This window comes from Coenobita brevimanus, chromosome 31, assembly GCF_032717465.1.
Source record: "Coenobita brevimanus isolate Jiangsu-jjx chromosome 31, ASM3271746v2, whole genome shotgun sequence".
Classification (NCBI taxonomy): domain Eukaryota; kingdom Metazoa; phylum Arthropoda; class Malacostraca; order Decapoda; family Coenobitidae; genus Coenobita; species Coenobita brevimanus.
The window spans coordinates 8,976,628-9,003,405 of NC_136984.1; the positions used below are offsets into that span (position 1 = coordinate 8,976,628).

The following is a 26,778-nucleotide window of genomic DNA, read 5'->3' on the forward strand; positions in this document are numbered from 1 at the left end:
TCAAGAGTTCATGTGCTAATTTCCTGTCTGATGGTTTTGTCAGTCCTCTGGACAATAATGACAGGAAATCAGTTAAAATATATTGTGATACAGGTGCTTGCCAATCCCTTATGCTGACCAGTGTTCTAGGCTCTAATGTTAATTCCTCTGATGAAACTGTAATCTTACAAGGTGTAGGGAATAATTAATTCTCTGTCCCTCTGTCCAGAGTGAATTTAGAGTCTGGTTTTGTTAATGGTTCCGTTATGGTTGGGTTGGTTGAGACACTCCCAATGTCAGGTGTAACTTTCTTACTTGGAAATGATATTGGTGGAAGTCAAGTGTGTCCAGCTCCTCAGCTGTCTAGTGAACCAGTGGCTGCGACCCAGGATTGTGATGTCCCTGAGGTGTTCTCTGCATGTGCTATCACTAGGGCTAAGTCTAAAGTTACTGGTGACTTAGAGGATAATGATGATGATGATGTTATCCTAGCTGAGACTTTTCTCACTAATTTGGACCACTCACCAGATGAGGCAGTACCCCGTAGTTTTGATAATTTGTCTCGTCAAGAGTTGGTTGAGTTGCTGGTTGTTGACCCTAAGTTGAAAGGTCTAGCTAACTCTGCTTCTAGTGAGGAAGAGTCAGCTAGTGCTTCTACTTGTTATTATATAAAGTCAGGAGTACTTATGAGGAAGTGGAGACCCCCAACAGCATCAGCTGACTGTGAATGGGAGGTTGTACATCAAGTTGTCATCCCTCGTGTTTGTAGGCAGGATATCATTAGAGTGGCTCATGATTCCAGTTTGCCAGGACACATTGGAGTGAGGAAGACTATGGCACGCATTTTGAAACACTTCTACTGGCCACGTATCTTCAGAGATGTTTCCTGGTATTGTAAGTCTTGTCATACTTGTCAAGTTGTGGGGAAGTGTAATCAGACCGAAAAGGTTGCACTTCTAGTTCCCATTCCTCGTTTTGAGGCGCCATTCACCCGTGTGTTGGTGGATATTGTGGGCCCTCTTCCTAAGACTTCTTCAGGATTTTCTTATGTGTTGACCCTGATTGATGTGGCTACTCGTTATCCTGAAGCCATTCCACTTAGAAATATCTCAGCAAAGAACGTGGTTAAGGAAATGCTAGGGTTCTTCACCGAGTTTGGTCTGCCCAAGGAGGTACAGTCAGACCGGGAGAGTAATTTCATGTCAAATGTTTTCAAACAGTCTCTGAAAGAGTTGGCCATCACCCAGATCACGTCTTCAGCTTACCAACCCCAGACCCAGTGAATCACGGGGCTTCTCACCCTTTGAACTACTGTTTGGCCATGAAGTAAGAGGACCCCTTAAGCTACTCAAGGATTGCTGGCTGTCGGAGGAAGATGACGTCAACCTGCTGGAGTATGTGATGAAGTTCAAAGAACGGCTGTCGACTGCTTTACAGCTGGCGAGAGAGAATTTAGGAGCTGCTCAGGAGAAGATGAAGACTTCGTATGATAAGAAGTCCAGGTTACGACACTTTCAGCCAGGAGATCAGGTTTTGATTCTGCTACCGGTGCATGGGCAACCTCGTCAAGTCAAGTTTAGTGGTTCTTATTTCGTGGAGAAGAAACTCAGTGATGTCAACTATGTCATCGCCACATCAGATCGTAGAAAGAACAAGCAACTTTGTCACATCAACATGCTAAAGTTATATCACAGGTGGGACGAAAATAACCCAGTTTGCACTGTAGCTGTTCCACCCGAGACTGCAAGTGAAGTTCTCCCATGCAGTATGAGCCTGAGTGATAGTTTAGGGAAGAATCCTGATATCATGAATGGTCTCCAGACTAAGCTTTCTCATCTAGCTCCCGAGGAAAGGCAGGAGTTTTCGGCATTACTGCAGGAGTACCCGCAAGTGTTCCGTGCCACTCCAGGAAGAACCAATGTGTTGATGCATGATGTCGATGTTGGAGATGCAAAGCCAATTAAACTGTCTCCTTACCGTGTGAACCCAGTGAAAGTTCCTCTCATCCAGAAGGAGCTTGGCTTCCTGTTGGACCACAAGATGATTGAGCCCTGTCAGAGCGAGTGGAGTTCTCCTGTCACTCTAGTCCCTAAGCCAGGTGGGTCACAGTGGCTTTGCATTGACTGCAGACGTGTTAATCAGATAACCAAAACGGACACTTACCCTCTCCCTCGCGTGGAAGATTGCATAGACAAGATCGGAAAGGCTAGGTATATAAGTAAGTTTGATTTGTTTAAGGGATACTGGCAAGTACCTATGACTGAACGTGCTAGGGAGATCTTATGTTTTGTAACACTAGGAAAGACTTTTGCATGTTCTGTAATGCCATATGGTATGAAGAATGCACCAGCCACTTTTCAGAAGCTCATAAATGTTGTAACAGAGGGTTTGGCAGGGTGTGTTGTTTATATTGATAATGTATTAATCTTCAGTGACAACTGCAAAGATCACCTATGCCATGTCAGTAAATTTCTTGAGCGTTTGGTTCAGGCTAATCTTGTAGCTAATTTATCAAAGTGTGAGTTTGGTCAAGCTAAAGTTCAGTACCTTGGGTATGTAATTGGTGATGGACACGTTCCACCACCAGGAGCTAAGGATCAGGTTATAAGTGATCTTTCCAGACCTAAAAGTAGGAAAGAGCTACAAAGATTTTTGGGAATGGTAGGTTGTTACAGGAGATTTGTTCTTAACTTTTCAATTCTTGTATCACCACTTACAGACCTACTGAAAAAGGGAGTTAAATTTGTCTGGACCGATAACTGTGAATCCTTTTTTAGTAAACTTAAAGCTATCCTATTAAGTCAGCCAGTGCTCGCTACTCCAAATTTTGCTAAGCCTTTTAAGATGGCTGTTGATGCAAGTGATACAGGAGCTGGGGCTGTTTTGCTGCAAGAGGATGATCAGGGTATTGAACACCCTGTATCTTATTACAGTAAGAAGTTCACTCCACCTCAAAAGAACTACTCAACTATTGAGAAAGAGCTTGTGGCCTTGATTCTGGGTTTACAGCATTTTTCATTTTATTTGTGTTCTGGTTTTGACCCCATAGTCATTTATACCGATCATAACCCACTGAAATTCCTTAGTAAGTTTAAAGATAAAAATCAGAGATTGACAAGATGGAGTCTACTTCTTCAGGAGTATTTATTATCATACAACATGTCAAGGGGAAAGAAAATGTTATTGCAGATTGCTTATCTAGACTTTAGACGGATTGTTTTAGAGTAATAATAAATTTCCTTTGTAAATTTCTTTTTCTTTGTGGTGAGGTGTTACATAGCCTAAGATTTCATCATCCCTTGTATAATTCTAACGTATGATACAGTTTTGTTCATAACTGGATCATCCTTTGTATGATCCTAATGTACAGTATGCTGCATGTTTGTTCACGATTCGCCACTTGGCTTCTATAGTGACCAGGCTTGCGTGTTCTACCTCACTCCCCCCTTCTCCCCATTATAGTAGAGTAAGTCGTTCTTTTTGTTGTTCGGAGCAGGAGTGTCAACTCTTCGTCCTCTGTGCCTTCATTTGCGCGTCCTTCTTGCAAGTTGAATCAAGCTCTGCCGGCCCCCTATATAATGAGCTCAGTCTCTGCATTAGTTGCCACTTAGATCTACTCCTCATTCTGTTCACATCTCTGTCCTCCCCCTTACAGTATTATTTTTGTGAGTGCTCAGGAAGTCTCCAGCCATCTAGCTGCTGTATAATTTGAGTATAAGTGTTATTACCACTTTTCTTGTACTGTATAGCATGGGGCGTTAATTCGTGAGCCTGGTAAAGTTTTTACTGTCAGCCAGGATTATGAATATTTTGTTGTTGTTGTTGTTGTTGATTCTCTCCTCAATTCGAGGAGACCGGGCCTTGCTGTAGCCCGGTTGCTGGTGGTTGTCTTGAGTAAAGGTAAGGGGGAAGACAGGGCCTGGGGAATGCCCAGCACACACGCCCTGTCTCCTGGCTGAGTTGCGGTGTGTGTGTGAATATTTTGTATCTGTAATAATATTATATCTTACTTTAACTGAGCATTATTCGGTTCTCTCACTTATCAGGGCTGACTTAGATAAATTTGTTCTTGCTAAATTCGTGTTAATAGAGGCTATTGCAGTTAACCATATATGTAACCTCTTTTGCCATTACATTATCCTTATGAGTCCTGAATGTTTAGTTGTTAGTTTGAGCATTAAACTTTAACTTGTAATTTTACCTACGTCTTTTGTTTTGAACCTGGAATGTTGCGGGACAGTAGTGATTTTAGTATTCTCACTTGAAGTGTTCATTATCTCTCTCTGTTCCGTATCAATATATATATATATATATATATATATATATATATATATATATATATGAGATAAATCTGAAATACATTTTAGCCGTGTATTACCTTGCTCTCGGTCATAAACGAGAAAGAATAATTCTTTAATTATTAAGGTGTCCAGCCAAAAAATATTCTTGGGTGAAATACTTTGCTGTACGACTAAACCAGACTCACAGACGATGTCACTACGTTCAGCTCCTTTAGTGTTTTGAAGAAGCAGTTTTTGCATGGTACAATCAATTGAACGCCTATTTCTTACAATAAATTCATAACCAGCAATATATTCTAATAAAACTGTACTTATAAGTACATTTATTGAAATTTCCTCTTGGTGATAAATGGTACCCTATAATTTATTAGAGTTTCAAATAAAAAAAAGTATGCAGTAGGGATACTGAGCAAACACAAGACGTTGAAGGATAAGAGATCTATTGACAACCCCGTATAATGACACATGACAGGCAGACAATCCTTCATAATGAAAAGTGATATGGTAACGACTGAGAATGATATATTAACACTGGATTACAAAGAGCATCTGCGAACATTCAAACTATGCCCAGAAAAGATGTGAGTTCGAGGATGTAACCAGGTACGTACAGTTGGGCAAGTAGAAAGTGCGAAAAAATATTGGAATATATGGAGATCTCTGGCAGTTCTCTGCTGTAAGCCCACGTATCTTTAAGAATGAATAACTCGGAACCTATAGTCTGTGTTAGGTAGAATGCGATTGGCTGAGGTTTTCAGTGGTGGTGAAGCAAATATCTCATCATATTATGCAGAAATGAAGGTTCATAACTAATAAATGATAGGAAACAATTCATAGAGAATACTACAGTATTTAATGAACGAACGTGGAGTAATAATGAGTAATAAGCTTTAGCAATCTGTAAAACGTTACTGGCAACATGGCACAGAAGAGCAGCACGTCAGGTGGTAGTTTCATTTATTCATGATCTTTGAAGCTGCTGAAAAGAAGTGCAGTGAATCAGACTAATAGATGTTGACCTCTGACGAAGAGAACGCCAAATGGTTTCATTAACGAATCTAATACTGATATTCTATTTCATCAATTTCTAGGGTTATTATCTTCTATAACACAAGATATCTGCTAAAATGCATCGGCATTAAATTAATACTAAACTCTCTTTAGCCCTATTACCTTTCATCTCAGTATTATATATTAGAACAGGAAGAGAGAAAACTGCACCAGGCCAGAAATACCTTGGAGTGCAAGGGACAAGATAAAGAGGAAGGGCAGCAAGCACGAGGGAAAAAGCAGGAAAGGAGGGACAGCTGACGAGCGGAAAGTGAAGTGACACGGGACCGAAGGGGCGCCCAAACCTTTTAAGTATCGCCCACACCTCTGCAAAATACCACCCTACGGGGTGAGTCTCATTGTAAATGCATTGCAGTAGAAAAGCAGAAATATAGTCGGATTATCAATAAAATTCATATATTGTGAGACGGTTACCTTAAAATTCTTCCCAGCAACTCCCCTTAATTACTTCCACGTCCATGACCTGCATACAACATCATTTTGTAACATCAAACAGGGACTAGATACCCAAATATCTAGTTTTAATCTGCAGCACTTAACCAACACCGATCCCTCCTCCACCATGTTTAGAGGAAAGGGTGGGAAAGAGCCAGCGATGAAGACGGTGGAATGAAGAAATTATCACACGGATAACTAGTATTAATTAACACTGGCAGCCGTGGGGTTGTTCCCTCATTTCCATATGTAATTATACTGCTTGACGCTAGTCAGTCCCCGGATTGAAGTTAAGCCTCTCTCTCTCTCTCTCTCTCTCTCTCTCTCTCTCTCTCTCTCTCTCTCTCTCTCTCTGTACACACACACACACACACACACACACACACACACACACACTCATATATATATATATATATATATATATATATATATATATATATATATATATATATATATATATATATATAACTTGTAGGGGAGGTAGTTTATTTATAATATCAGGGTTATTAATAATTCCAGCAGCTTTGTTCTGAATTTTGTCTTGTTTTTTTTAATGCAACCTCTCCATATCCATTCGACAAGGGTGGGCAATATTCAAGCTAAGAGCGCACATGACTTATAAATTATAGCTAACTGCTCGTCAGTGAAGAAGTTACGAACTCTGTACAAAATAATCCAGGTTTCTTTGAGGCGGTTGTAGCAAGTGTTGTGACATGAGAGGTCCAACTGAGGACATTGTTAAGTGAGACACCGAGAATTTCAATACTTCTGGAGACGGGAATATTAGTAGCACTGAAGGTAATATACGAATCTGGCAGTATCTGTCTATTAGTAAATTGTATATATTTGGTTTTACTAGTATTAAATGAGACAAGGTTGTTTTGTCTCCATTCACTGATCATAGATAAGTCTTGATTTATGGAGATGGCTGTACTGAGTTGAGAGAGATATCAGACTTTGATAATGGGTGTCTGAGTGTGAATGAACTATGAAGTGTTGAGTCATCTGCATATGAATGGATGGGATTGTGGGTGACAGGTAAGAGATCATTTAAATGAACCATGAACAGGGTTGGCAACAGAACTGATCCCTGTGGCACACCGGCATTGAGTGGAATCTGAAATATACATCATCTATTTTTACTCTTATTTTTCTGTTGCTTAGATATGAGGAAAGCAGAGGAACAAAAAACGTTAGTCCATAGCAATGGAGTTTGGACAGCAGGGAACGGTGCCATACTCTGTTTAAAGCTTTAGAAATATCAAGGGCTACTGCATGCGTTTCTCCATGTAGGTCAATTGATTGATGAATGGTATGAGTCAGGAGATTAAGTATGTCAATGGTGGATCTTTCGTGGCAAAAACTATATTGTCTATCACTAATTAAGTTGTTGAATTCAAGATGTTTAACAATGTGCTTAGTAATTAAAATTTCAAATACTTTACCAAAAGATGTGACAGGTATTGTTCTGTAATCAGAGGCGTCAGAAGAACTTTCTTTCTTTGGAATTGGGTGGATATTAGCTTTTTTCCATGAATTAGGGAATGAAGATGTACATATGCATTATCTGAATAATTTAGCTAGAACAGAGGCAAGTTCTGGGGAACTCTTTATCAGAACAATTGGAGGAATTCCGTCTGGTCCTGGAGCTTTGTTGGTAGGTAAACTGTCTAAGATTTGTTAGTAGGTAAATTGCCTAGGATGGATTTTACGAATCTTGTCTGAATTTTAAGTGGAACAATTTCGGGAGAGTCAAGTTCTAGTACTGGGACGTTCTGGCTGACTTCCTTCATGGTAGAATTTCTGGCAAATGTACTGGCAAAGATATCTGCTTTCCCATGTGGGTCATTTGTATGATGCCATCCGAAATTCTAGTGGGGGAATGAATGATGTCTTGTTAAAGTTATCATTGAGATAATTGAGAGTTGACCAGAATATTCTATTGTCGTTAGGGTTGTTGAGTAGTTTTGATGCTTGGTTTTGATGAAAGTTTGTTTTACCAAGATTCATTACACCTTTTGCATGATTTTTAGCAATTTTAAAGTGAGCGAGTGATTCAGATGTTTTTTATTTTAAGTAAGAGTTATATGCTAATGATTTCGGGACTGTTGCTCTGGCACAGCTGATATCAAACCATTTTGGAGAGTTCAATCTTTTACTGAAATGTTGACTTGGTATGAATAAATCCATACAGCTAGTATTAACTCGCAAATGCGGGACTGGGTAGAATTGGCATCGCAAGGCAAGAATGAATGCCATGGAATGTCAGCAAAATAATTTCTAAATCCATCCCAGTTTGCCCTGTCAAAGTGCCATTGGATCACCCTGAAAGGTTCAGAATGGGGAGGTTTGGGAGGGCTAACTGATGAGACTTTGAAGAGATTGTGGTCAGAGGACCCAAGTGGTGACAGTACCTCTATCCTGTATTGATCTGGATTATTTGTCAGGAATAGATCCAAGAGATGAGCTTTATGGTCAGGATTATCTGGTATTCTGGTTGGTTGCTTTACCAACTGGGTGAGATTAAATGATTCTGCAAACAGCTCGCACTCTAGACCAACATCGTCAGTCCTGGCAGAATGCAATAACCATTCAAAATTATGTGCATTAAAATCACTCAAAATAGTAATTTCGGTGCTGAGGGCAAAGTTAAGGCTACTCAACTGTGTGGATATGGAGTCAAATACACTGGGTTCTGAAGAAGCATTGAGGGAATGATTGATTACACAGATATGTTTGGTACTATTTAGACAAATTAGTTTATACAATGAGTAATCAAAACTGGATGAAGTAAAGTTTAAAATGGTGTTAACTGCATACTGAGATTTGATATTACAACAGGTGCCGCCTTTATTATAGAAATTTGTGAGGAGATGGTAACCAGGAAAATAAAATGGAGATATTATCTGTAAAGGGTGATATTTGTGGCTCTGTGAGGAATAGGGCCAGAGGGGATATGGACTGTAGGAAAAAATGAACTGATTTTAGGTTAGTACTAAAGCCGTGGATATTGGTAAAATATAAGGCCGCACATTCACTTGTTCGCTGATGAGCATGACTGGAAACTGCAACAGTCACGGAACAGTCGCTTCATGGCAACCGGGAGGACCCTGTGCTGCCAGCCTTACCTTGCCAGTGGTGGCAATCCGAGGTACGACCTCGCCTGACAGTAATAATGCAGTGGTCATTGCTAAAGGAAGTGGGAACAGAAGGTGTGATATCTTATGTACATGTAGTGTGGTTAAGAAAGTTGAAGGTAGATGTACTAAGAGAGTATGCTGGCCTACTCTCTGTGCAAATGAGAGCACTGAAAATGTTCAGCAAAGGGAGATGGTCAGGATCAAGTCCTGAGGGCTGGTTAAACTGGAGCTCCAGCTCTCTCTATCACCAGCTTGCCATCCACCTCGGGAGTACTGCCCTGTTTGACGGGTGCTACAGTATATATATATATATATATATATATATATATATATATATATATATATATATATATATATATATATATATATACAGTATATATATTTATGTAGATAGATATATAGATAGATCAAACATTTGGGCCAATATTGTTAATGTTTTGGAGCCCTACCAGGAAAAGTCACCACAGGAATTGTTGCGTCACACAATGAGGGAGTGGGAGGTCCTCAAAAAGAATCCTCTCATCGTTCACAATTACGTGGCGTCACTGACTGACCGCCTTCGAGATGTGATTGCCAACAATGGTCTCTGGACAAGGTACAAGTTGAATTAAATTGGCAGACTTATTTTGATTTAATAATTTCATCCAATGCTGTATTGTTTTCAAGCAATAATATTATATTCATTTGGACAGTTATCCGAATAAAACAGGAATATTTTTTATTTGTCGCATGTAGGTCAAACCAGTTATTTTGAAGAGAACATTATTTTATAATGTTATGCGTGAATATTTTGTCAGAGGAATTAAACTAACTGTCAGTTATTTTCATTTTGTTCTATGCCTACTGATAATAAGATATATTAAAGTTGAAACATTATCAACATTAATGACACATATATGTTAGGCAAAAACAAACCCTTATAATTGATTGAAATCAGCGTCATGCTCATCTCGCAGCTTATTGCACACGGTAAACATCCTGGCAATTGATAGTGAATGCCTGTAAGTGATACACGAATAAACTATGCAACAAATCAAAGCAGGCATATTATCTTAAAGCCCGGCCACACTATCGGGCAGAGCCCGGCAGGCACGAGTGATAAGCCCGCCATCGAACACTCCATGGCTACTTTGACAAGCAAACCAGTGGCTAGCCAGTGCCGATAGTTGAACGAAATCACCAGACTCTTCCCCGTGGTTTGGCGCCGGGCATGGACAGACGACCCTGCCATCCTCAAAAAGTTACATCTAGGTCTTTAACCAGATTGTTTTTCTGCACTCTCCTTTATTTTCTTTTTTTTAATTGCAACAATTAATAAGCTGTACTGAGATTTTTTTTTCTTTTCAATTGTGTTGCTCATGGTGATACCGCAGTCAAGCGCTGCCGATCACCTACAGACTATTTGCCGACTTTACTGCCTGACCAGGTATTCAACTGTGTGGACAACATCACAGTCATGCCCGACAGACTGTGCCAAATGAGGGCCCTGTCCTTCGGTCACTATCCGATGGTGTGGACGGGGCATAACAACTTCAATCTGGGGACTGACTAGCGTCAAGCATAATTACATATTCAAATGAGGGAACAACCCCACGGCTGCCAGTGTTAATTGACACTAGTTATCCATGTGATAAAATCTTTAATCCACTGTCTTCAACGCTGGCTCATTCCCACCCTCTCCTTCAAACACTGTGGAGGAGGCATCGGTGTTGGTTAGGTGTTGCAGATTAAAACTAGATATTTGGTTATGTAGTCCCTGTTTTATGTTACAAAATGATGTTGTATGCACCTCATGGACGTAAAAGTAATTAAGTGGAACTGCAGGGAAGAATTTTACTGTAACCGTCTCATAATATATGAATGTTACTGATTATCCTACTATGTCTCTGCGTTTCTACTGTAATGCATTTGTAATGAGATGAACCCTGCAGGGTGCTATTGCCTGCAGGAGTGTGGGCGATACTTAAAGGGTTTTGGTGCCCCTTCGGTCCCGAGTCATTGTTTTCTGCTCGTCAGCTGTCCCTTCTTTCTTGTGTTTTCCCTCGTGCTTGCCGTCTCCTTTCTATTTCCTTCTCCCTTGCACTACAAGGTATTTCTGGCCTAGCGCAGCTTTCTCTCTTCCTGTTATAATATGAAAAATAATAGGGCAACAAAGAGTTTAGTATTAATTTACTGCCGATGCATTTTAGTAGATATCTTGTGTCACAGAGGATAATAGCCCTAGAAATTGATGAAATAGAATATCAATATTAGATTCGATAAAGAAACAATTTGCCTGTTCTCTTCGTTAGTGATCAACATCTAATAGTCTATTTCACTGCACTTCTTTTCAGCAGCTTCGAAGATCATGAATAAATGAAAGTACCACCCGATGTGCTGCTCTTCTGTGCCATGTCACCAGTTACGTTTTACAGATTGCTAACGCTTATTACTCATTCTTATCCCACGTTCGTTCATTAAATACTGTGGTATTCTGTATAAGTTGTTTCCTGCCAGTTATTAGTTGTTAACCTTCATTTCTGCATAATATGATGAGGTATTTGCTTCAGCACCACTGAAAACCTCAGCCAATCGCGTTCTACCTGATACAGACTAGGATCTGAATGATTCATTCATACATATACGTGGGCTTACAACAAAGAATTGTCAGATGTTTCCATATACTCTGATTTTTTTTCGCACTTTCTACTTGCCCAACTGTACAATCCGTGCTGTTAAGCATTCCAAAACATCACCTGGGATGTGTGTGATCCAGCCTACAGTCGAAATTTTTAAATATTTTTCAGCAGTTGGGTAGAGTGCATCACGCTGATGATAAACGTCTGACTGGCCCATGGACATTGGATCGAATGTTCAAATTCAACGTCATACCAGGATAAGACTTGAGTACCAATATATGGATATGACCCAGATATCGACATCATAGTTCCAATGGAAGACATCAGGAAAAATGAAAAGATATCAGTCGAAACTGCAGGCAGAAGAGATGCTGCTCGCATTTTTCTTTGGCATGAAAGGACTTTCACACAACGAGTTTCTCCCCAGATGTACTACTGTTAATGCAGCTTTCCATCTGGAAGTTTTGAAATGCTTGTGAGGCAGTGAGATGCAAACGCCACCGGAATTGGAATAGTGGTTCCTGCTTCACGAAGATAAGTTCAGACATAAGGCATTCCAAATTCAGCAGTTTTGGCTGGCGAAAAACTGAATCTTTCGTTCCCTTCTCAGCCTTATTAACCCTTTAACCGCGGGTGTCATTCCAGAATGACACTGCAAAAACTGGACCAAACCGCGGGTGTCATTCTCGAATGTTTGTGAATATTTTGAATACCCTGCGTTTTTTCCGTGCGCCAATTGTTTCAAGGGAGAGTAGCTATTAAGTTCTTTCACTCCAGCCGACCTCCACCTCCCTCTTCCTCCCCCTGGGGCCCCACACCGCACCCCCTGGGCCCCCCACCCCACCCCGGACCAAACACGCATCAGTATCTGTCCAGCTGTGTGAGTAACAACACTGCTGATGTGATAGTGAAGTGCAGGCAATTACAGTGCCTTTTACCTGCCTTAGTGAACACAGAGTGGGTGTTTATCGTATGTGCAGTGTTCATATATGTTTATAGTATTATTATCAGAATGAGGTTGGCATTTGGTAATGGTGTGTGAGCGAAAAATAGTGATTACAACACCGCTGATATGGCAGTGAAGTGCGGGCAATTACAGTGCCTTTTACCTGTCTCAGTGAACACAGAGTGGGTGTTTATCGTATGTGCAGTGTTCATATATGTTTATAGTATTATTATCAGAATGAGGTTGGCATTTGGTAATGGTGTGTGAGCGAAAAACAGTGATTACAACACCGCTGATGTGGCAGTGAAGTGCGGGTAATTACAGTGCCTTTTACCTGCCTCAGTGAACACAGAGTGGGTGTTTATCGTATGTGCAGTGTTCATATATGTTTATAGTATTATTATCAGAATGAGGCTGGCATTTGGTAATGGTGTATGAGCGAAGGTAATGGTGTGTGAGCGAAAAATAGTGATTTTACACCCCTCACTTCTAACGGCACTGCCCGTCCTGTGAAAGTCAACAGAGTCATGAAACCTACATCAATGGAAAGCTGAAGGTTAGTACTTTCTAATGGTACCTTATTTTTTCTCTAGCTTTATTCTGTGCAGAGTTATTAAGGTTTAAAGGTTTGTTTACATTTGGCTGAAACCCCCGCGGGAGAGGACAGTCAGGCCAAAACAATGCCCGCGGTTAAAGGGTTAACTTAACACTGTGCTTGTTCCACAAACTGACATTTGTAATGACAAAATACCATTTGACACGATTGATAAAAATCCTGAAATGACGGGCGTCCAAAAGCCAAGAAAGAAATTCATTGATGCTTTAATCACAGGCAGGGACATTGGATCAAGCGTGTGGATGAAGACGAGTAGTGCTTTGAAGATTTATCTGAAGTATGTGTACATTTCTATGAAACTGGCTTGCCAGCCATTCTCAGAATTTTCGATATCACATTGTAAAGAAATTACTGATCACATTTGTACAAGAAAGTGTGTGATGAATGAGTATATCAAAGAAAGGAATAACTGATCATACAGTACAGTTGAATTTACAAGTTTGTGGCATAGTGGGTGGTACATTTTGTAGGGTATGACAACAGTTAAGTTTCTACAACTCAGCAGTAGGCTGAAATAATCGCTTATTACTGCTTAGACACTAGAATTACTAAAGCTTTTTCTTGATATGTGCAAAGGCTTATTGTTGTCTCAGTAAGTATAAAGGCTGATTGTTCATGCCTTTGTAGCAGGAACTTCTTAGTTCAACTGTACCTGAATCTCGGGATGGCGACCAAGAACGTAGAGGAACCAGCTGATGGCGGTAGCGGTGGTGTCGTGACCCTCAAACATGAAGGTGTCCACTTCCTCTCGAATGTCCTCGTCACAAAGTCCATTGTCGCCTTCTGATGCCTCGAGGAGAAGGTCTAGAAACGTCAGGTGCTTCTTTTTACCTGAAACAGTTTTTTATTTTTTTTATAAGTCCTACTCTGGTCTTAGGTTTCACAGCTCGTTCCCAAAGGTCCAGTAGTCCTCCTACGCTCATGCACCTCCACATGTCACAATTTCGGCGCTAACACCCACCGTCCATATTGAATACATGCTAGGGCTGTCCCATACAGGACTGATTGTATTGGTATTAGCGGGGGTCAGGTCAGTTGCAAAAAGCCATGGGTCCTAGCAATGTGGGCTGTATTCTCCTTCACCTCAGAGATTTAGTAATATCTCTTCCTCAGCAAGGTACTTTCTTTATTACAGTTGGATATCTCCTTGTATGTGACTTGTGCAAGAGGGAGGCGGTGGCTGAATCAGTATAGAGGTAGCCTGCAGTCCTAACGGGCCCAGGTTTGAATCCCAGCTGGTTCAGGGATCAGTTTAACCACATGAATTTCATTAAAGCAGATTTTACTGTTCTACCACAAGATCAGCCGAAATGTCGTAAAATACCCCCGCTAATACCAATACATCAGTTCTGTATGAGACAGCCCGAGTATGTACTCAATAAAAACGATGGGCATGAGCTCCGAAATGGTGACATGTGGAGTTGTATGTAATATAAGAACATTAAAGGACCTTGGAAACGGGATGTGAATCCTATGCACAAGGTCGGACACGTAAAAAAATGTTGTGTCGCTAACAGAACGACTTCATACAGACACATAACAAAATATAAGATATGACATGCAAAATACTTTGCTAAGGAAGAAGTGTTTTGGTGTTTTCTATGCCAGAAATAGAAGTGCAGTGTTCAGTTTAAAGCTAAAATATATTTGTGTTTGTTCATTGTAAATAAAAAAAAAAAAGAATTATGATTCACGCATTTCTTGACACTGGGGGGAGGCGGTGGCTGAATCGGTAGAGAGGCGGCTTGCAGTCCTAATGGACCCAGGATCGAATCTCGGCTGTGGCAGGGAACAGTTTAAAGATTTGAATTTCCTAAAAGCAGACTTTCCTGATCTACCAGATGACCCGCCGACATGTCGTAAAAGTACCCCCGGTAATACCAATACACCAGTTCTGTATGAGACAGCCCTAGCATGTATTCAATATGGACGGTGGGTGTTAGCGCCGAAGTGGTGACATGTGGAGGTGTAGGAGGACTACTGGGCCTTGGGATAGGCAACTGCCTCCAAGAAATAGGCCCTGAGCCTTTGCCCAGAGTCGGACACATAAAAAAAAAAAAAAAAAAACTAAGTCTGTCACATACAGTACCGTAAACTCCTACCGATACCTTCAGCAGCAGTCAAGGAGAACCATCTGTTTCTTATTACCTCAAGAAAATAGTCATGGTACTTCCAGAAAGCTATGACACCGGAAAGTGTAATTTATAGCTGGAAAATTTATAACTTCACCATTCAATTGTTTATCCATCATTTTTACTTGAGAAAGAGAGAGAGAGAGAGAGAGAGAGAGAGAGAGAGAGAAAGAGAATGGAATAATTAAAAATCTAGAGCCAGGAAGCAAATATCATATGGCACTAAGGTTATAAAAGAATGATACAATAAAAAGGGTATGGGAAACCACTAAAAAGAGTAAACTACAAAAAAAAAATAGTTACAAACAAAAAAAAAAAAAAGAAAAAGAAAGGGAAAGAGTCTCCAAAAGGAACAAAAAAAAGCAAGACCTAAGAAACTAAAGACAAGATAAAAAAACCAGAACGGGATAAAAGCATAGAATGCGCTACAGAAAAAGTACTGTACTGGACTCACTCAACACATCTCCCAAAAGAGGGGGGCGACCAATATCAAATGAAAAAGAGAAGTACTGACGACGGATATCTCCATAAAGAAGCCAGTCTAAAAGTATATGGAAAACAAACAAAGGGGTGTCACAACTCGAACAGATCTGTGGAGGATCCTCGGACATTAAATGGCCATGGTTGAGACGGGTATGGCAAGGTCGTAGATCGGCCACTGTTGTCTCCCAGTGGTGGTTTCGATGACAAGGGCTGGACCAAGGAACAATGAAGGGCTTAGCAGCCTGAAGATAGCTTTTATAGCCAAGGACCAGAAAGACTGTCATCGATGGGACAAATCTTTGGAGAAGGCAAGGAAGAAATCAGTGAAAGGGACAGAATGGAGAGGGTAAGTGAGGCGATCGGACAGCAGCACGAGCGAAGGCGTCGACAGTTTCATTTCCTGGACATCAACATGATTAACCCGCCACGTGCCGGCTATTTTTAGCCCTTTGGGTCACTCCAGTGCCGGCCATTTTTCGACCTTTTTTTTTGGCTAAAATGATAGATTTTGATGTGGAAACAACGAATTTCGCCATTAAAATCCTCACCGAGGCCCGGAAATGAGTTATATTGAGTCCTGCATACTCGTGTACAGGTATAGTTGCTCTCTCACGCTCACCACGTATGTGAGAGAAAACCATTCTCTGTGTAAGGTATACTTAGGTATTTATGCTGGGAAGGTAAAGCAATGTTCAGTACACTTTTCCAATCACTTATTACTTCAGCATGTATCACAATTTGAGTGTCTTTCTCACTGTGAATGCATTATCTTACACTTACATGAAGATAGGTACAACCTGACTTCATTATGTACAGTCCTGGCACTTACGAGAAGGTATTTACAACTTGACTTCACTCTATAGATAATATTTACAAGAAAATATTTACAATTTACACATACATTAAAATATTTAAAGAATGCCTTCACTATGTAAAGCACTGGGTGAGGCACACAGACGGAGTGAGGCAGAGCGAGTGTGAGGGGGGGAGTGAGTGAGTGTATGGCCTTGACAGCCTGTGGGATGGTAGAGGAACAGTTACCTTACATGCCTGCCAATTTTTACCCGCGAATCTTGAAAAATGCGGTCACAGTGAAGTTTTTTATTTTAGACCATTTTAAAACGGCACTGGCACTGGCCGTGGCATTATGTTAGACCTTTTTAAAATGGCACTGGCACGCGGCGGGTTAAGCACCCAACAAAACCATATAGACTTCTGCTTTACACACATCTGAAAAAACAGTTCGAGGATCCAGAGAACTATACTGTAAGATAAGATCAGGAGGCCGATCTCAACAGAAAAAGGTCACTGAGAGAATTGGAACACAAAACAAATGACGTAGAATCGTAGATGGATAGGTCAAAGCTTGCCGCATGGCAGCTAACAAGGCATGAAGGTCAGCAATTGAAACAGAAGCCATAGAGGGTAAACTGTGTTTGTAAGAGAGGTCACTAAACGAGACAGTAAACCTTGTACCTTCCAACGATTTAGAACCATCAATACAGACCCGGGCAGCAGAAGAATTTTCAAGCAAATGGGAACAAAAAGACAAGCAGAAAACAGAAGAGGAAGTAGAGGATTTAGAGCAAGGCAAAATAGAGGACCAAACTGACAGACAGGGTAAATGTCAAGATGGAAAGGCCTCTGGATGAAACAAAAAACTTTCTCGATCTGAGGCAAGAAAGAAGCGAAGAGACCGAATACGAATAGAAAAGGGGGACAAGAGTGGATGTGAGCAGAACAGTAATCTGTAACAGAGGCAGACAAGCAGAGGACTGGCAGATGATGCCGGGCAAAATAACAGAGGCAGAAAGTGCCCGACGACGAAACAGAAACGGATCCCCAATTCAACATATAGACTGGAGAAGATTTAAAAGCACCAAGTGCTAAACGGAGACCAAGATGATAAACAAAATCTAAATGATACAGTGAACGAACAGAGGCAGAAGAATGAACTTAACAACCATAATTCAACTTCAATAAAATAAGAACCTAACGAAGATAGAGGAGAGTCTTACGATCTGCACCGAGTGACACATGCGACAGGCTTTGGTGAAGGCAAAGATGATGTGAAACAGTTACCCTCAAAGAACAGATGTGAGCACTCTATGTCAAACTACAGTAAAAAAGGAGACCTGAGAATGTAATTGAAGGTCTATAAAGGAGGGGCATATCATAAAGGAAAAGTGGCAGCTGAGGGATAGATAATGCAGCAATGAGTAAAGGAAACAGTACATGTCTTGGAAGCAGAGAACTGAAAACCGTGAGCAGTTGCCCAACCTGCAGCCGCCCTAATGCAGATTGGAGAAGACGCTGATGGACAACTAGATCAGAATCAGTAGCATAAATCACAAAATCATCAACATATAGGGAGGAAAGAGCAAACAAAGGGAGGGAAGAAACAATACCATTAACAGCAACAATGAAAAGTGTGGTACAAGGAACACAACCCTGAGGAACACCTTCAATCTGCTGAAAAGAAGCAGATATGTTATTACAATCACGGACTTCAAATGTACAATTGGCTTAAAGGTTTTGAATAAAACACCCTAAATTACCAACGATACCTAAAGAATGAGGGGTACGGAGTATACAGTATAATACTTCGTAGGATTTCTCAAGATTTATGAAGGCTGCAAACCCCGTTTCACGATGTGAAAATGCAGGCCGAATAAACGTCTCTTACTGAACCAGTGGGTCCAGAGTGCTACTGGATTTATGGAAAGGAAACTGAATAAAGGATAAAAGTTGCCGAGATTCTAAGATTCACACCAGCCAAACATTGACCATATGTTCCATCAGTTTGTACGAGTAAAGACAGCTCGTCAAGGCAATCGGATGATAATCTCATGGAAGGTGACCTGCTTTAAGGGGTTGAAGGAAAGGAACAATCAGAGCAATGCTCCAAGTTGATGGGAACATTCCCTCATTCTAGATCATATTATACAGCAACAAGAGCAAATGTGAAGCAGCTCAAGAATGGTGTTTAACCTATCGTGTCTGGCATATATTCCCACAAACCCTTCTCACAGCCGGGCATTCCTGAGAAAATCATCTGTTTTTAAACCGTCATATTTTAGCTAATACTTAACCAATTTTTTTGTTTTTTAATGTGTCATAATTCTCGCCAATCCTTCGACTTCACACTTGATGGCCCCAAATTCTCCATGAAGGACGTGTAGTAAGGGAGAATGAGTGGGGAATGGGGGCAATTTTTTTTTGTTTTTTTTGCCCATGTCCGTTTGTGTGCACGTGTGGTGACAACGAAGGCTTATGCTTGCCCTCCACAATAATAATATTTCCAAAAGACTGCAATCCACCACAAACACCATTTCCATGTACTTAAAAAAAAAAAAAATGTGGTGGGAGTGCTGCCTGGAGTCTGGTAACCATAGCAACGACCTTGAGGCAGGCTGCCTCAGGTACAGGCACAGGCACTTGCTCACCTCAACACTGTTTTACTACCACCGACTTATACACACACACACACACACACACACACACACACACACACACACACACACACACACAGTTGAGACACCAGAGAAACAGTACGTACACCACATCGCTTCGTGCTTGGCCAACCTTGGCCACAACTGGTCATACTTAAATGATATTTTTATATGAGTCAAGCTCTGTACTAGGTTAAACTAAATGGTGTTCTAATATAAAAGAGGACGTTTAAGTAAAAGTGTTGTTCAAATAACAGGATACAGCAAATTAGTGCAGGAATGCACTGAGCAAGCTCATCAGCTGCTTAGTCTGCTGTGTGCACCAAGGAAAGCATACTTGGAAGTAGAATTATCTTTCTCTTAATACCATAAGATAACTACCATCTTTAGTAAAGCTAATTCGGAAGGAGTCAAGAAAAGGGATAAAGGTAGAAAACAGGATGATGATTTCTACCAGGAACCGGTTGAAATGGAGACATGCAACAAGCTAGCAGAGCGGGTACACAGATTAGAGAAGGCATTTCTGTGTGAAATGGATGAAATTAATAGACAACGGCACATGCAGAAGGAGGAAAATGAAAAATTAGTAATGAAAGTAAACATGAAAGTTACAACAACAGATGAGCTGTCAGTTTAAGAGGGTTCACTTAAAAGGAAGATAGTGAAAAGGCAAGCACGGTTGTCAACCATGAGAGTATTATGGAAGAGTTCAGAAATGATACAGAGACAATTAGACAAGCAAACAGTCTGATAGATCAGGGCAGTGATATTAAGAAGATAACCCAGGTCAATGAAGCGATGCAAAGCTACAAAAATTATGTGGAAACTACGTATGCCGAAGTGGTGAAAGTAGAGAAAGACTTTGAAATAAGAGTCGGAAAAAAGCATTAAAAAGGGATTGAAAAAAATAATCCAAAACAATCGAAAATTGGTCAAAGATTCAACAGATATCAACAAATGTATAGTAATCACTGGTATTGATCAGGAAGAAAGAAAAAAACAAGATTCCGGGAGACAAAAGGGAGATGGCAAATATATCAAGCAAATTGAAGGAAATATTACAGGGAATTTGTAATAAGACACAGAAGAACACAAAAAGCTAGGAAAATGGGAGAGAAATAAATCAAGGCCTCCGAAAGTTACCTTCCAGAGTGTAAACACTGTGGAGGAGATACTAAAAAATGCAAACAAATTTATGGAAAAAGAGGATTTAAAAAACGTAGGCTATGGATAAAAAGATGCCTAACTCAAGAGGAACTGGGATTACTACAAGAGAAAAGGAAGGTGGCAAAAACAAAGAAAGAGGGAAGATCGCAAGTAGAGAAGAATACAGTTAAGAAGGGAGATTTGCCAGTTGGGTATTGCTAGAGAATTCTCGACGTTTCCCGATATTTTTCGTGGGTTCCGGTATGAGTCAGAGTTGCCAGTTTGCCTGCTGTTTGTGAGCTTAGTTGTTTCATTAGTTACGCCTTGATTTTTGTGCTATTTTTCTCGATAATGTTTTATTTATGTGATTTCTTGTTAAATTATGTAATTTAGATTAAGTTTGTATGGTAAATGATTTACAGTGTTATGTGATGTAATTAAACTGGCATGTTTTGGGTTGTCTCCAAGTTGGAAACTGTGCTCTTTCTCTAGAATACACAAGAAATTTGGAAGAATGTAGAGGTTTCTAGTACAATGCAAGCTTATATAAGGATGGATAAGAGACTAGAACAGACAGTCGGTGTTCAGTTCAGTTTGAATGTAGTTCAGTGCAGTTTGTATAATTTTGGTACTTGTGAAAATAGTGAAGTGTTGGCAAACAGTGAAGTGTTTAGTGAAGTTTGTTTATCTACAGTACTTGTGAAAATAGTGAAGTGTTGTCACGCATTAAGTGTAATAACAGTGAAGTGTTGTCAAGCATTAAGTGTAATAGCAGTTAGTTAAGTTTGTATAGCTCCAGCGCTTGTGAGAACAGTGAAGTGAAGTTGTAAAGCATTAAGTGTAATTATCTGGAAAATTACGACAGTGAACTTAGGAAGCCAGTGTTTATTCACCATGCCTAAGCTGATCTTGTGTGCTGTACACCTAATGGCTGACCATAGGAAGAACAACTCACTGGGCAACGTCCTTCATGTACTGTACTACTGCTGTTGGAGCCTGTGGCAGTGTGCGGTGGGGACTTAACGCTAGTTTCAGGAGTGTGGATCATTATTAAGAGCTGCAGTGAGTCTAACTTTCGACATGGAGGCAGAAGGTGTGCAGACAAGATCCCAAGCTGGGCAAGAAGAGGAAGCACCCTTAGCAGCAATTATCAAACTATTACAAACTTCAAAGAAAGAACTGCAAGAACAGTTACAGGCCCAAAGTGAACAGTTACATGCACAAAAGAAAGAAAAAGATCAGTTACAAGCACAAAATGAACAACTGCAGGCACAGAATGAGGAACAGAAAGAAGTCAAAGAACAACTACAGGCCCAAAGTGAAGAACAGAAAGAGCTCAGAAACGAAATATAACAACAGTTGCAGGCACAAAATGAAGAAAAAAAGAGAAGGATATGAACAGCTGCAGGAGGCATTACAGGAGCAACAGAAGGAAGTACAACTGAGGGTGCAAGGACAGCTAGATGCATTCATGGAGGAAATGAAGGAATAACAGCAACAGCTTAAGGACGATGTAGATGTTGGGCTAGAGGAACGCTAGCATGAGGTAAGCAATAATGTGATAGAGTGCGGACAGCATGTAGATGACCAACTGAAGCTTGTAGACAACCAGTTGAAGACAATTACTGAGGGAATTATGATGGAGTGCAGACAGCATGTAGATAGCCAGTTGAAGCATGTAGTCGACCATGTAAAAATAATTAGTGAGAAAATTGAGGCTCTAGAGAAAAATTCAACTGCTGAGCCTCAGGCTAATGTGCAGGGAGCATTTGAAAAGAAAGGACAGTGTATGGTGAATCTGGACGCATCCCAAGCATCTAAAGATAGCATTAAAGGGTTGAAAAATCAGACTGTAGGAAATTTAACTCCTTGATTTAATTATGATGTCCCAGTTTTTAGGCCTTTAACCAGTGAAGTGCATGTCTATATTGGGGGTCCAATTAAAAAGAAACCTCAGGAATTTGATGGCAGAGTATCTTGGGAAGCTTACCTTGCACAGTTTGAGTTACTTGCAGATCAGAATGGTTGGGATGATGGGGAGATGGCAGTGTAACTTGCTATTAGCCTTAAACGTGCCGCAATGGAAATTCTGGGCCAGATGTCAGTGATGGACAGGAGCAGTTATCAGTCCCTTGTAGAAGTGCTGGACCGCAGATATGGGACCATGTACCAGATTGAGGTTTACCAGGGAAGTTTCTGGAGCCGTGTACGGGCTTGGAGAGAATCCCTACAACAGCTGGCTCATGACCTAGAAAGTATGGCATATAAGGCATACCCTGGAGCTGCACCTAACCTGTTGGCTATTCTTCTGAGGGACCTGTTCATCGATGCTCTTGACAGTGCATAGTTCAAAGTGCAAGTGAAGCAGACACAACCAAGAAGCATGCAAGAAGCACTACCCAGGCCTCTAGAGTTTGAGTCCTATGTCAGGGCCAGTAAGTCCACTTTTCAGACAGGTCATAGTGCAGGATACAAGGCATGAAAGGGGCATGTATGTGAAAAGGAAAAATTTGAGGGAAGTTGCTGGTACTGTGAAAAGCCAGGACACGGGAAAGGGGACTGCTACAAGTGGAAGAGGGAACAGGAGAAGACTGGAGGAGGTTGCTAGTTCTGCGGGAAGCTGGGACACAGAAAGGTGAATTGTCACAAATAGAAGAGAAACGAGAACAGAGCAGTGCAAAGAAGTCCCTGATTGCAACAAACGGTTGTTGGACATGTGATGAGGTGGGACACTTCAGCTATGAGTGTCCAGTTGAAAAGGGTGAGGGAGGCGGTAGCTTAGTCTGTAGAGAGGTGGCCTGCAGTCCCACCGGACTCAGGTTCAAATGCCCGCTGAGACAGGGAACAGTTTAAAGGATTTGAATTTAGTAAAAGGAGACTTTACTAATCTGCTAGAAGACCTGCCAACATGCAAAAATACCCCTGCTAACACCAATACACTAGTCCTGTATGAGAGAGCCCTAGCATGTATTCAGTATGGACGGTGGGTGTTAGCACCAAAGTGGTGACGTGTGAATTGTATGGTATGTAGGAGGACTACTGGGCCTTGGTAGCAAGCTGTGAAGCCCTTGCCCAGAGTCGGACGCAAAAAAAAAAAATAGTGAAGCCTGGTGATGCGAGGCAACAACCAGCTAATTTTTCCCAAGAAGCCCCACCACTTAAGAAATGCAAGAGAACCTTGATGAATAGTGTGCGAGAAGACGGAAGAACAGACGGCAAGGAGTGCAGTAGGAATGGGAATTTTGACAAGAAATGCCGCCGCATGGTTGTGACAGGGCCAGATGGAGGATGTAGATTTCTTTCGTATCAGGATGCCACAAGAGCTACATTCAGACCAGAGTAGAAACTTCGAGTCTGCTGTGTTTCGTGAATGCTGCAAGTTACTGGGGATCAAGAAGACCAGGACGACCCCCTAAGGCCACAGTCAGATGGGATGGTGTAGAAATTCAATTGGACACTGGAACAAGAACTGGCCAAGTACTGCATTCATGGACAAACAGAATGGGACCAGAAATTCCTTGGGTTGCTGATGACATATTGGTCTGCATTACATGAGTCAACTGGCAACACCCCTGCAAAACTGATGTTGGGCCACGAGTTATGCTTACCTGTTGACTTGTTAATGGGAAGACCACCTGGTGAAGAGCTGCCTACAGACACCATTGGCTATGTGAAACACCTTTAGGAAAGGCTAGCTGAGGTACATCATCAAGTGCAAGGTTCCCTCAGGTTTTCAGGAGAGGTGATGAAGTGCAACTATGATGCCAAGGCAAGTGAGGTGAGCTTCCAGGATAGTAATCAAGTTTGATTATACAATCCTCAGCAAAAGAAGGGACAGACACCGAAGCCCATGGGATGGGCCTTACACTGTGTTGGGCCGCCTATCAGATGTAACGTATCAGATTCGGGGAGGCAGGAAGTCTTGCCCAAAGGTGGTACACGTGAACCGTCTGTGACAGTACCATGGGCCAGGACAGTACAGGTAGGACGTCTCCGAGGAATCGTGCTCTCCCGCTGCCAAGGATGTTGAGAAGGACCACGGAGCTGAAGTGCAAGAGGATGGTGACAGTGTCCCAAGAGAAAAAGTGAATCAAGAAGAGGATCAAGACCTTCCAGGAGGAGTGGACTGTGTGGAGGAACAAGGGCGGCGTTGGAAGTGGCACAGAAGAAGACCTAACAAGCTGATGGATTATTTTGTGTATACTTAGATATTTCATTAGGATTAAGGTTTCTGATTGTATATACTGTAAAGTTTTGTCGGGACGACACAGAAGTAGGGAGGGGTTAATGTTAAGAAGCAAGATTTGCCAGTTAGGTATTGCTAAAGAATTCTCGACGTTTCCCGATGTTTTCCGTAGATTCCGGTTGAGTCAGAATTGCCAGTTTGCTGCTTTTTGTGAGTTGTTTCGTAAGTTATGCAATGATTTTTGTGCTATTTTTCTCTATAATGTTTTATTTATATGATTGCTTGTTAAATTATGTAATTTAAATTAAGTTTGTATGATAAAAAATTTATAGTGTTATGTGATGTAGAAAAACTGGCATGTTTTGGGTTGTCTCCGAGTTGGAAACTGTGCTCTCTCTCTAGAATACACCAAAATTATGGAAAAATCTAGAAGATTCTAGTACAATGCAAGCTTATATAAGGATGCATAAGAGACTAAAACGAGGCCAGTCAGTGTTGAGTTCAGCTTGAGTGTAGTTCAGTGCAGTTTGTATAATTTAGGTACTTGTGAAAAGTGAATTGTTGGCAAACAGTGAAGTGTTTAGTTAAGTTTGTTTATCAACAATAGCCTACCTGTGAAAACAGTGAAGTGTTGTCAAGCATTAAGTGTAACAACAGTTAGTAAAATTTGTATAGCTCCAGTGCTTGCGAGAACAGTGAAGTTGGAAGGCATTAAGTGTAGTTATTTGGATAATAAAGACAGTGAACTTAAGCGAGTGTTTATTCATCACGCCTGAGCCAATCTTATGTGCTGTACACCTAAAGGCTGACCATAGGAAGAACAACTCACTGGGCAATGTCCTTCTTGTACTGTACAACTGCTTTTGGAGCCTGTGGCAGTGTGGGGTGGGGACGTAACAATACATTTTTTTTTTATAAAGTAATTGGATAGCAGGTACGAAAGTGGTGCATAACCAGAAGGGAATAAAAAGGAGGAAGGTAGTAGACTCAAGTCATGCCAAGTATGTAAACAAGATGGTTAGGTTGATGTACTCAAATGTAGATGGAAATGTATCTAAAATATTACAGATGGATGATATTATAAAAGGAACCATACCTTATTTGCCTAACTGGAACGAAATTAACACCACAAATATCAAACGATACCCTAACCTAGAGGAATACAATATATGAAGAAGAGATAGGAACTTGCAGTAGAGATTAATACATGTGATGGAAAAGTAACTGTGGCAAAATTATACATGCCACCCAGATCAAACACTTGGGAAAGAGGAGAATATGAAGACATGGCAGAGAGTACAATGCAGAGTTTAACCCTTTCATACTCGGAGACCCGATGAAGAATCCAACCGCTCACACTCTTTCGAAGCAGGATTCGTCCAAGTGAGATCCAACCGCTCGCACTGTTTTGACTCTGGATTCGTCCAAGTGAAATCAACCGCTCACACGCTTTCGACGTAGGATGACTCCAGTCATATAATTTGCTGTATTTTTTCCACAATAATTTGTTGTTTGATCTTCCTAATGAACGAATATATATATATATATATATATATATATATATATATATATATATATATATATATATATATATATATATATATATATATATATATATTCTATCATGCACTTATTTATTCAGTGCTCATTTACATACATATAAACATTTCGGCAATGATTATAGAGTATTGCAGAGCATTTATCTGCGATCCCTTTCGTTAAAAAATGACACTTCTAGCTATACTAGAAATTTTTTTATGGCATATGGAATAATGATAGTCATTCATCACGCCTGGCCGCTCTGAGTGAACTGTTTCGTATCATTTCATTCTTGCCCGGCCAGACCTCACGCTCCCCACAATCCTCAGTCAGTGATCTGTGCGGCAATTCAAAAAAAAAGAAAAAAATATATAAAACACCATACTTTTGTTGTGAAAAAAACAGTGTGTGAGTACTGTATATATGTCAGTGTGTAAATGAATACATTACTGAACGATAAAGTATGGTGTTTTATATTCTTTATTTATTTATTTATTTTTTCATCCATGAATGAATGAAAATCAGTTTCGTAACAATACAGTTAAAAATTAGTGCAAGGGAATGATATGACTGTAATCATTTTTCGATGCTGCACAGATCACTGACTGAGGAATGTGTGGAGCGTAAGGTCTGGGCGGGCGAGAATGAAATGATAGGAAACAGTTCACTCAGAGCGGCCAGGCATGATGAACGACTATTGTTATTCCGTATCCCATAAAAAAAATTCAAGTATA

General features: G+C 40.7%; 1 protein-coding gene across 1 annotated transcript in view; it reads right to left on the reverse strand.

Moving 5' to 3' along the window:
* Positions 1-26,778, reverse strand: part of LOC145395503 (cytochrome P450 4C1-like) — a 215,461-nt gene that overhangs the window by 52,219 nt on the left and 136,464 nt on the right. Inside the window, exon 7 of the mRNA XM_080269111.1 lies at positions 13,759-13,937. Coding sequence (XP_080125237.1) covers positions 13,759-13,937 — 179 coding nt within the window. The remainder of the gene's footprint in view (positions 1-13,758; positions 13,938-26,778) is intronic.